Source organism: Kogia breviceps, chromosome 8 (genome assembly GCF_026419965.1).
Source record: "Kogia breviceps isolate mKogBre1 chromosome 8, mKogBre1 haplotype 1, whole genome shotgun sequence".
Taxonomy (NCBI): Eukaryota; Metazoa; Chordata; class Mammalia; order Artiodactyla; family Physeteridae; genus Kogia; species Kogia breviceps.
In genome coordinates this window covers 11764406-11776823 of record NC_081317.1, presented here as the reverse complement: position 1 = coordinate 11776823, position 12418 = coordinate 11764406, and the positions used below count along the sequence as shown (strand labels likewise).

The window sequence follows — 12418 nt, the reverse complement described above, 5'->3', positions numbered from 1 at the left end:
TCTGTCTGCCTCTAGCATGGGACTCAGATATTACATCACTCAAATGCCTGAAAACTGCCCTATTACCCAGAAAGCACCAGGGTATCTGAGACACTGCACCAAGGTATCCCTTCCTCCCTCTGATACATAGCCCTCAAACACACTGGGCCCTGCTCTCTTGCAGTATCTTCACAAAGGCATCTGCCCTGCACCTGCTGCAATTAATTCTGTTTCTGTTCACTCTTGGTGTACTCCTCTTGACTCTGTATGGCTCTTCTATTTGCCCACTCATCTGGCCAATGCGCTAGGACGATACTCCACCACACAACTCCTCCAAATTTGGGAGTGTGTACTCAGCTCTCCCTTATCCCTTCCCCATTCACTGGGTTCTGGAACTAAAATCAGGCTTCACAATCTCTCTGATCCTAGAAGCATGAACTTTCATTCATATATGGTAAAGGGCTTAACCTTCTCCATTTTCCAGTACCATCATTCCAGGATCCACACACACAACCCCACACACTCTCCAGTTCCTCTGAAGGTCAGAATTTAATCCCCTCCTCTTTAGTTTCTTTTTTTTCCAACTTCTACACTCTGCCCTTCTATATACTTACAGTGACCTAAAAAAACTGTGGCCCTTTTAATCTCTCAAGACCCCAAGTTTTCCAATCTCTCTCCACACTTCAGGACCCCGCTCTTTCCATACTCTTTTAAAGCAATCTGATTTCCTAATTCTCTCCAGCCTGAATACTCACTTCCTGCTCTAAACCTGGGCCTCCTACTTCCCCACCACTGCCCCAATTCAATACACAACCTAACCCTTTCTAGTAACAGACATGTCCACACACATCCCCACCTTACCCCACTACAGGTACTACGCATTCTTCTACATCCTCTACCCAAAGATATCCTGTCTCCCCACTTGCCATCCCTTTGTTCCCTACCTACCCCCTTCCCTCTACCAGACAAAATCCAGCCCCCCAAACCCATGCTTCCCTCCCTGCACATACTGTATACTTGTCTTCAAACCTATCCCCTACTGCATCCCCTCTACTGATTTCCCTCCCACACACTCCACCCCCCTCTCTTTCCTTGTCCCTAGCTTCCCTCCACACGTGCTGCCCCAGAAACATTTCCTTCCATCTGCTCCCCCTCCCCGCCTCACCTGCCACTCCAAGAACATCTCCCTCCCCCCACACCTCTGGCCCTCCACCTCACACACACTCCACCTGTCCCCTCCAAGGTCTCCCCAACCCCAAAGTCCCCTCTCTCGCTGCTCCCCCACCTTCATCCATACTTCCTTCAAGAACACCCTCCAGGGACTTCCCTGGTGGTCCAGAGGGTAAGACTCCACACTTGCAATGCAGGGGACCCGGGTCTGATCCCTGGTGGGGGAACTAAGATCCCATATGCCATGTGGCATGGTCCCCCCCCCCAAAAAAAAGGACACCTTCCATTTCACTCACTTGTCCTGTTCTTCGCTAAATGCCCCAGCATCTCCTGCCCAGACATCTCCTATCCATCTCCATCACTCTCTCCCACTGTCCCCACTTCTCTGTCAACCCCCTCAAACTCAGACCCTGCTCCAAACGCCCTCTCCTTTCTGCCCGCTACTCATCTCCCCTGAGCACGGCTACCAGAGAGATACCTGCCTTCTGCCCTCACATGCTTTCCCCTGGCAGGGCCCATCTATCCAGCCTCAATACCCTCCTGCCTCCCTCCTGGCCAGACACTGCCCTCACACCTCTCACAGGTCTCTTGAAGCCTCTGGGCCTATCCTCCCGAACATCCTGCCTGAACACCTCACCATCACTCCAGAGACCCCCTCCAACACCCTCCTTCCCCGCCAACCCTTGCCACGCTCACCCTGCCACACTGCCCCAGAGCCGGACACCTCCGCATTTCCCTTCACATTTGTCCGCGGTCTTCCTGATTATCTTGCCCCCAGTCCCTGCCCCTCGCACGCAGCCCCGGCCGGGACATCGCCTCTTCCATGACTCCCTCGAGTCCCCAGTCTTCTCATTCCATTCCCATCACACTCTCCCCTGCCCTCCCCAAGCCTTCCTCACACCCTCCCGAACCCCCACGGGCTGCCCCCCACTCGCCCGACTGCCCTCCAGTCCTTCCGCGCTCGCCCCAGCCCCCATGGGTCCCCAGAACCTGCCCGAAGGCCCTCAGCCTCCACTGGGCCGGATCCCTCACCCTTCCTTCTCCCCCAAATCTGCCCACACCCTCCGCCCGCCCCCGCGCAGCCTCTCCCCGGGCCCGTGCCCCCAACGTCCTCCAACACCTGCCCAGAACCCTTCGCCCTCTATCCCACCCAGAGCCCCCGGTGCCGGGTCCCCCCACACTGCCCACGCCCTCCCTTCGCTTGGGGCCGGGACGCTGTGCCCCCCGAAGGTGAGCAAGGCTGCCCGCTGCCGTTGCCCGAAGCGGCCGGGGCACCGCAACTGCGGCGGCGGCGGCCGCCACAATGCCGGAGCTACGGGGGCCGGGATTGCTCCCTGCTCGCCGCCCCGGCCGCCGCTGCCGCCACCGCCGCCGCTGCTAAGGACGCACAACAAACAATGCGGGGCCCGGGCCGGCACCGCCAACCGCCTCAACCGCCGCCTTAACCGCCGCCCGCTCGGGACGGCCAGCCGCGCAGGCGCCTGCCCCTCCGCCGGAGCCTACCCGCGCCGCCGCGCTCTGCCCGCGCCCGGTCCCCGCTCCCGCTCCGCCGCCGCCGCCACCTCGTCCGCCTGCGTCTCCGACTCCTCAGCCCAGCGGCGGCGGCTGCGGCGGTTGCTGCCCTGGTGGCGCTCGCGGCTCCGGTCTCCGCTTCGGCGGCGGCGGCGGCAGCGAGCACGTGACGCCTCCGAGCGCGCCCATTGGCCAGGCCGGGGGGCGGGCCCCGCGGCTGCTGGGAAACGGAAAGCCCGCCCCCTCGCTCGCCGCGCGCCCCCTCCACGCGCGCTCTGCCGCACCTGAGAGCGCCTGCCAGCGCCCGCCGCCGCCGTGCCGCGCCACAGCCTGCGCCAACTGCGCACCTGGGAGCGCGCAGGGAGCACACGCTGGTGGCGGCCGCATGCACCTGCGAGCGGACGCTTACGTAAACTGCGTCCCCGCCTTCCTCCCAGAGCCAGGCCCCCTCCTCCTGCAGCACCTGAACCCCGCTGCGCTAGCGGCGTAACTGCTGCGGAGCGGGGACGAGCTGCGCAGGGAGGCGAGCGAAATGCACGGAAACTTCGTAACTTCCGAATCTGGGAGCGGCTCCCGGCTGCCGGGGCGAGCCGGCCTTTCCCGCCCAGCGCCCCAGTGCTCGGTATCCGCCAACTCAAGCAGTTACGCAAACGGAGTAGGTGCCATAATGCCTCTCCAGGTGGAGGAGGGGGAGGCCAGTGAGCTTTGACTAGTTAAAAGGTTGGAACTCAGCTTCCACCCCTCCTACACCAACCAGCTGTGTGACCTTGACCAAATTACAGAACCACTCAGATCCTCAGTTTCCTGGTCCGAGAAGCTGGGACAATAATTCCGATTTAGGAGCTGTTGGAGGGATAGAAAAAAGACAATAGGTGCGAATTCTCCTAGCACATTGCAGTTTAGTCAGCAACCTACTCTCCTCCTACTCTTCATGGACCTCCCTGGGACTGAGCTGGGGCCAGGACCTCTCTGACCTCCTTAGAGTTAGGTCAGACTTTGGCTGAACCCCTGCCCAGCCTGTGCTGGGGAAGAAATGAAGGTCTGCTTTTTATTTTACATTCACTAGCCTGGCACCTTCTTGGTACCCAGCATTCTGCCAGCGAGGTGGGCCTCTACTACTGAGTACCTCATGCATGACAGGTGCTGTACTGGGGGCTGGGATGCACAGGTGAATGAGACAGGTCCTTGCCCTAAAGGAATTCCTAGCCTAGGGTGGAAATGACCTGACCACACAGAGCCAAGGCTTGGAGAGCTGGGGGTACGGGAGGGATCTCCCACAGCGGCTCCATCCAGGGCCTTTCCATCTTTCTAACATACTAGGATCAAATATTTTAACAGCTTTGCTTCATTCACAGAATAAAGTGTAAACACCCTAACTCAACTTAAAAGGCTTTGATGGGCTTCCCTGGTGGCTCAGTGGTTAAGAATCTGCGTGCCAATGCGAGGGACACGGGTTAGAGCCCTGGTCCGGGAAGATCCCACATGATGCAGAGCAACAAAGCCCGTACACCACAACTACTGAGCCCACGCTCTAGAGTCCACATGCCACAGCTACTGAAGCCCACACACCTAGAGCCTGTGCTCCACAACAAAAGAAGCCACCACAATGAGAAGCCTGCACACTGCAACTAGAGAAAGCCCACACACAGCAAAGAAGACCCAATGCAGCCATAAATGAATATATTAATTAATTAAATACATTTTTTAAAAGGCTTTGATGATCTGGCCTTAAATTTCAAGTTACACGCCCTTGCCTTTGCCCCCTCCTTCAGTCCAACTTGACCCTCCAGTTACACTGAACTTGAGAACTGTGGTTGACATAATATGGCACTTCTGAGCCTCCTGAGTCAAGTGCTAGGCCCCAAATCCTTTTCTATACCCTCTCCCCACCTTCAACCACCATACCTTTCCTTATCCTCCTGAAAAACTCCTTGGTGTTCTTATCAGTCATCTCAGGATGTATTCTCTGCAGAACTCCTTGGCTGCCTTCAACACATTGCCTAAACTCCCTCTGCTTTGCACATAGCCCCATGAAACCATGAATTCTTATAACACTAGATTGTAGTTTTTTTTGCTGTCTGTCACCTCCCTGGACTGTAAGCACCTTGAAGTCAGCATCATCTCTCTACCTTCGTGGGGTAGGAAGGACATGAGATGAGATCATTAAAGCTGGGCTTTGCAGGAAGGACATGAGTCTGTTGGGGGAGGAGAGACAAGCTGCACTAAAAAAGTCTGGGGTCAAGTGAAATAATAATATTTCATACCTAACAATATGCAAAAGGTTGTCCTAAGGATCCAATGAGAAATATATCTCAGGCACTAAGTATGGTGCTTGGCACTTGGTAAAATTTTAAAAAATTTTTAAATAGGAGGATTGGACAGCATTAAGCATTTAATGGTATCTCTTATTCCAATATTTTAAAAAATATTTATTTATTTATTTGGCTGTGCCTGGCCTTAGCTGCGGCAGGCAGGATCTTCGTTGCTGTGTGTGGGATCTTCGTTGCGACATGCAAAGTCTTAGTTGTGGCATGTGGGATCTAGTTCCCTGACCAGGGATCAAACCCGGGCCCCTGCATTGGGAGCGTGGAGTTTTAGCCACTGGACCACCAGGGAAGTTCCCTTCAATATCTTTTTTAGTTGAAGTATAGCTGATTTACAATATTGTGTTAGTTTCAGGTGTACAGCAAAGTTATTAATTCTTTTTTGTTGTAACTTATTACAAGATATTGAATATAGTTCCCTGTGCTATACAGTAAATCCTTGTTGTTTATCTATTTTATATATGGTAGTATGTATCTGTTAATCCTATACTCACAATTTATGCCTCCCTTCTCCCCTCCTCTTTAGTAACCAAAAGTTTGTTTTCTTTGTCTGTGAATCTGTTTCTGTTTTCTCTTATTCCAATATCTTTATTGGATTTAGAATTCCAAACAATCCTGACAAAAACATGCAAATGAAACCACAGTAAAGAAAGTACAATTTTTCAAGTATGCCTCTTCCTTCCTGTCCCCCCTCTACTCCCTTTACCCCTAATCCCACCTTCCAAGGCAGCTACTTTTAAGTTTTCCATGTCCTATAATGTATGTCCAGAGAAAGAAGAAGATTGTAGAAAATTATGTACTTATAATGTATATGTATACTTGTATTCTGCATAGAAAAAGGTTGGAAAGGATTCAACACCAGTTACTACTGTTATGCCTGGAAAGTAGAATTGGGCATGGAGTTGGGGGACTAAATACTTCTGCACTGTTTTAATTTTTCAAAAGTACATATACATTATACATAAAGCATGTTTTTAAAATTTTACTGAGGTATATTTACATATAAAATTCATGCATCTCAGGTATACAAATCAGATATTTTTAGTAACTTTACCAAGTGGTGCAACGTCAGTATAAATCAGTTTCAGATCATTTTAGATTCCCCATAAACCCTTAATTCCCACCCTTAGCCACAGGCAATGACTAGTCTACTCTGTCGCTCTATTTTTGCTTTTCTAGCTATACTAGGTACATTTTTTAATCAAATAGACGTTTTAGGAAAAAAATAAAAAATAGAAGTATCACCTCCTAAGCCCACCCAGTGATAGTAATCACTGTTAATATTTGTATCTGTTGTTCCAAGATTTTCCTATGCATAAAAATATATATAACTTTTACAAAGTGAAATTGTAGTATACCTTCTGGGGGGTTTTTTCACTTAACAATATAAAGTAATTATACCTCTCTTTGTGTCACTGAATACTCTTTGGCATAATGTTGTATCTTAAGAATGATTTAATTAAACCAAACCTCTATGTTGGGTATTTGGGTCTTTTCCAGTATTTTCACTGTTATAAACAGGGGAAGGTAACAGATGTTGTAAAGTTCTAGAGTTCAGTGAGCTTTGATATCACACCTAAGTTCAAATACTAGTACTTCTTGTTTCATCCATTGGCTGCACAAATATATACTGGGAACCTACTATTTGCTAGTCCCTAGGAACACAAAAGCAAGCAAACAGCTACCCAGCCCTACCCTCATGGGGCTCAAGGCCAGTGGGAGAGAGACGTACTTTAATCAAATAATAACACTGAATGGCCTGCAGAGAGGGGAGCCTCCGGGCAATGGGGAGGGGAGAGGAGAAGTAGGGTCCTCTGAGGAGGCATCTTTGGAGCATATCCTTGGCATAGCGCTGTGCTATTCTTCGAGAAGGTCAGGAAAGAAGGGCACAGCTGAAATTAGACTCTGGTCTGACTCCTAGCCCAGTGCTCTTGGTCCCAAAGGACACTAGCCTCTAGAGGGGGTGCTCATATTTGAAGGAGCATGTTGAGACAGAGGCAGAAAACACATGGAGTCGCACTATCCAATACAATAGGCAATAATTTAATATTCAATTTCTCTTCTGCATTAGATATATTTTAAGTGCTCTATAGCTACATGTGGTTATTGGCTCCCATATTGAATCGCTCTGATATAAAACTTTTCCATCATTGTAGAAAGTCCTATCGGTCAGGGCTGACCTAGAGGAACAATAATAATTTATTCGTAGTAATGGTAATATATAACTTGTATATTATTTTCCAAAGCACTTGCCCTGGGAGGTACAGGTCAGTCTGGTCTCCCTCTTCTTCATTTCCCCACCATAGGCCAGTTCTATAGAAAGAAGCTGAAGACAGAAAGGTGGCTAGCTGTGCCCTAGGTCAGGGGGGTGGGACCTAGGGGATATGACATCCCTCAACTTTGTGCCATCATGTTTCTAAATCTACATGTATCTCCAGCCATTCTCTCCTCCTTCCCTCCTTTTACAAAAACTGGCTCTTCTCAACCAAGGCCAGGTCCTTCCCCTGCATCTGGACACCCTCCTTACCTACCCTCTAAGGAACTTCATGCCTTAATGTACCCCTCTCTGCTATGGTCAGCCTCTCCTTCTCTCCTGGATTCCTTCCATTATTATCCAAACAGTCTCTTCTATTCTTAAAAAGAAGAAGAAGAAGAAAAGAAACTAGATCCCCAGGTGATCACATGCACCTTGTAGTTTGAGAACAACTGACCCAAAATCAACAGCTTCAGGTGTCAATTGGAGGAGACTCGACTATCACAGAAAAATTGCCATTGCTGACACGGTTTTCTGAAATGGTGAATAACTCTTGGTAGAGTCTGAACACAACAAGGTGTAATCTTCATTCACTTTGCATAGTATTTGCCTCCCTGGAATATTAAAATCATGCTAGAATATACTCTGTTTGAAAATGGGAGTTAGTTGTTAGGCTCAGATAATTGTACACAGGACTTTCACCTATGTAAATGTCCAGTGTGACATTCAAAAAATCATGATGGGGCTTCCCTGGTGGCGCAGTGGTTGAGAGTCCGCCTGCCGATGCAGGGGACACGGGTTTGTGCCCCGGTCCGGGAAGATCCCACATGCTGTGGAGCGGCTGGGCCCGTGAGACATGGCCGCTGAGCCTGCGCGTCCGGAGCCTGTGCTCCGCAACGGGAGAGGCCACAACACTGAGACGCCCGCATACCGCAAAAAAAAAAAAAAAAAAAAATCATGATGCAGGGAATTCCCTGGCGGTCCAGTGGTTTGGACTCCGCACATCCACTGCAGGGGGCACGGGTTCGATCCCTGGTCAGGGAACTAAGATCCCACATGCCACAGTGCAGCCAAAAAAAAAAAAAAAGTCAATACAAAAATTCATGATGTGTAATTGTCCACACACTGCAGGGCATCTAGCATTCTGAGCTTCCCCCCAATAAATGACATTATGCCTACCCAAACTCCACCACAAAGGTCTAAAAGCTCCAAGTGAGAACTATGGCTCTAGACTCTCATTCAACAGCCTATTCAGGATCTCTGTTTGGATGTCTAACATGCTACTCAACTGTCCATAAGTGATGGATCTTTCCCCTAAACCCCAAACTTATTGCCCCTCTGTTCCCCATTTCAGCTCTGTTGTTGAGGCTATGATAGCTATTGCTATTGAATGACCAGTAGACTGAAGGTTTCACTGGGGTAGAATGTTTCTTTGATTTGTTCTCTTTTTATGCCTTAGAATAGTGCCAGGCATAGGGTAGTCACTTAAATATTTACTGAATGTGTGCCCAGAAAATTTTCCCAGTCCCCTTCCTCAGGTAACAAACCTCAAAGAAGACATGAAGATACCGGGGATTCCTGGTCAGAAAGTCCCCACGTCTTACAGAATGTCTTCTGATATCCCTGATACTTGTATCAGTGAAAGATGCAAAACAGCCCAGATCTACTACTGAAACTTTCCCACCAAAGGAGGGAAAGACAGCCTCCCTGGAGGTTTGAGGATGAAGCCCAAATTCATCAGCCTCAAGCATAAAATTTCTTTCAAGTCTCACATTTTATCTTTTAAATTCATGCACATTTCACTTTTTATTCCCATGTTTGTTTTAACATGAAAATAACATTTTAAATTACTTCCCTTTAGGAGAAAAATTCAAAGTCCATTTTCCCAACACTTCAAAAAGAAATTCACACTCTAGGAAGATGTTCCTTATCTATCAGGTGGCTCTGAATATTCCCTGGCACATCACCATCTAGCCCTGATGGTAATTATACTAACAGTCAACATTTATTAAGCACTTATTATATGCCAGGCAGTACATTAAGCACTTAACATGCATTATGTCTTTAATTCTTGCAACTATCCTATAAAGTAGGCACAATTTTCATTTTAATTTAAGGCTCCCGGAAGGTAAGTAACCTGCACTATGTCACAGAGCTGATGAAGACCTGGGATTCAACTTGGTGTCCTCAATCACTGTGCTGTCCACCCCAGTTTGAAGAGCAAGTTTCTAGACTTTTAGAACAAGAATACTTTCAGACAGCAGGAAGGCCCTAAGAAATCATCCAACCCCTGTACTTTGCAAACCAGGGAAAGCACTGAGCTGTCTGGATCTCTGAATGGACACAGTTTTAGGGTCCACAAGTTCTAAGAGAAGTTTCTAAATGTGTGTCTTGGCTTCACATATAATCTAAAAATAATAATAATAAAAGCATATTCTGGATCACTGTGACAGCCATCCTGTAAATGATTCCTGATGCCCCAAATTTAGTGTTCATGTTGGTGCAAAGGTATTGCCCAAAATGATGAGTTGAACATTAAATGCAGATATCTTAGACTAGAGGTCAAATTTTCAAGCCAGCAAGAAATCGTTTCCCTTAAAACAGAGATTCTCAGCTAGGTGTAATTCCCTCCCCATCCCCTCAACCCCTCCTTTAGGACATTTAGCAATGTCTGGAGACATTTTTTGGTTGTTATAATAACTGGCATCTAGTGGGTAGGATCCAAGAATGATGCTAAATATCCCACAATACATAGGATAGGCCCTGCCCCCCATAACAAAGGATAATCCAGCCCAAAATGTCATGGTGCCAAGGGTGAGAAACCAAGCTTTAAAAGGAGTTCTGGGACTTCCCTGGTGGCGCAGTGGTTAAGAATCTGCCTGCCAATGCAGGGGACACAGGTTCGAGCCCTGATCCGGGAAGATGCCGCAGAGCAACTAAGCCCGTGAGCCACAACTACTGAGCCCGCGAGCCACAACTACTGAGCCCGCATGCCACAACTACTGAAGCCCACGAACCTAGAGCCCATGCTCCACAACAAGAGAAGCCACCACAATGAGTAGCCCGCGCACCACAATGAAGAGTAGCCCCCGCTCGCCACAACTAGAGAAAGCCCACATGCAGCAACGAAGACCCATCGCAGCCATAAATAAATAAATAAATAAATTTTTAAAAATAAAAAATAAATGAAGTTTTACAGGGGTGAAAGAGAACAGAGTAGAGGGGGAAAGGATTGGAAGTGAGGCTTCTCTGAATGAGGCTTGTTAGATAGCTTTGACTTTGAAATCTCATAAAAGATTCATGAAAATATTTAAATCATTAAGTGATATAATTTTTTGTTGTTGTTGTTGTTGTTGTACAAGGGTTTCTCACTGTTGTGGCCTCTCCCGTTGCGGAGCACAGGCTCCGGACGCGCAGGCTCAGCAGCCATGGCTCACGGGCCCAGCCACTCCGCAGCATGTGGGGTCTTACCAGACAGGGGCACGAACCCGTGTCCCCTGCATCGGCAGGCGGACTCTCAACCACTGCGCCACCAGAGAAGCCCAAGTGATATAAATTTTTAAATAATCCCTAAAATGAAAAACAAGCCAAAACATGAACATAACTTTATATGAGGTTGCTAATATGCCCAAAGAATTACCCCAATTGACCTTAAAACAAAGTACTTTCAATCATACATCTTCAATGAGATATATTCTAAGGATAAAGAGAAAAAAACAATAACAAATCTTAAATTCCTCTCAATAATCTTATTGTTAGTAATGACATTAGTGTTGCTATTTTAAAATATGTCTCTCATGGAATAAAACATATTGGTAATTATTATCTCTCATGGCCCTGTAGGTTGACTGGGTTTAACTGAGTGGTTCTCACTTGGGGTCTCTCATGCAGCTGCAGTCAGAGGTCAGCTGGGGCTGGATTCATCTGAAGGTTCAACGGGGCTCAAAGTCCAAGATGGTGCACTCATGCTGTTTGCTAGGGAGCTCAACTGAAATGTTAACTGGACTACCTATATGTAGCCTCTTCGTATGTCTTAAGCTTCTCACAACAGTAGCTTTTAAAGCTGGTCCCAGGACTGGTCCAGCGTTACTTTCCCTGTGTTCAATGGATCACAGTAGTCACAGATATGACCAGATTCAAGGGGGGATGGAGGTATAGACTCCATGGTGGGGGAGGGTTATATGCATGTTCAAAGAGGGAAGAAACTGATGGCCATGACAGGCTACCAATACAGAGCTGAGTACAGTTACACTTCCAAAGCATGGGGAAATGGCCTTGCCCCTTGTTCCTTGCTCTATTTAAACTTCTCTCAAATCCACCCTCTTCTCTCCATCTCTCCCCACCACTACCTCTAAGAGGGTGGTGGGCTCATCTCCCCTCATTCTGTTATTCAATAATTGTTGCATACTCCCTGAGACTTTTCCAGAAGGCCAGATAGCCAAGATAAAATGAGCACCTTAGTAAGGTGAAACTACTCACTGGCTCACTGAAACATTTAAAGGAAAGAATTGCCAGGAGGTCCTCTGATGCTGCCACCGCTGGCCACTATGTTCCTTTCCAAAGCTCACTTCTTAAAAACAGGTCACAGCAATCGTCCTTGCTGAGTCCCAGTGAGTTTGGATTTCTTTAAAAATAGCTTGTTCTTCAAGTGCAAAAAATAACATCTGAGACGTTTGTTTAAGTGTGAAACACACCTTTGTCATGACTCAGTACAGGCTGAACGGAAGTTTATTAAACTTTCCAAAAAGAAAAATTTCCTCTTGAACCGAGAAAGCCTGAGAGACAACAGCTTGGGAGCGGGGAGGGGGGAGCGGCAAGAAGAAAAGAGACAGACAGTTGGAGCAGGGAGAAAAGCAGTAAAAGGATCTTTCTCATCATGTGAAAGCGGCTTTCACGTGCCATTCCTTCCACCTTGAACGACCTTCCTCCTCCAGCCGGCCTGATAATATTCTCATCCTCCTTGAAGCCTCATTTAAATTTCACCTCTGTGAAGCCTTCTCTGACCCCTCCAGGCAGAGTTACTCCCTCCCTCTTTGTTCTCAAAACACTTTGAACGTGTCTTTATTATTAGCACATTGTATTGAAGTTGTCATTTTACAGGTCTGTCTCCCTTAGACTGTGAACGTCTCATCGGCAGGGACACTGGGTGAGTCATCCATGACCCCCTCTGCCTGGCGCC

At 48.1% G+C, this 12418-nt stretch overlaps 2 protein-coding genes across 9 annotated transcripts in view; one reads left to right on the top strand and one right to left on the bottom strand.

The window, feature by feature from the left end:
* The window catches only part of STRBP (spermatid perinuclear RNA binding protein), a 150747-nt gene extending 147921 nt beyond the window's left edge, over positions 1–2826 (bottom strand). For 3 of the 8 annotated variants that reach the window (XR_010841860.1, XR_010841861.1, XM_059073070.2), the window contains exon 1: positions 2653–2820. The gene's annotated coding sequence lies outside the window, so the exon portion shown is untranslated. Of the gene's footprint in view, positions 1–2652 lie in introns of all 8 variants that reach the window. The other 5 variants (XM_067040782.1, XM_067040783.1, XR_010841862.1 and 2 more) reach the window with 4 other exon arrangements.
* Positions 1465–2949, top strand: LOC136794670 (uncharacterized). Its single transcript, XM_067040164.1, has one exon. The coding sequence runs from the start codon at positions 1465–1467 to the stop codon at positions 2947–2949; it is 1485 nt and encodes a 494-aa protein (XP_066896265.1).
* Positions 2950–12418: the final 9469 nt, after the last annotated feature.

What these genes read in the sequence shown, in the direction of transcription:
- LOC136794670 (XM_067040164.1), top strand. Translation starts at nt 1,465, where the DNA reads ATGCCCCAGCATCTCCTGCCCAGACATCTCCTATCCATCTCCATCACT.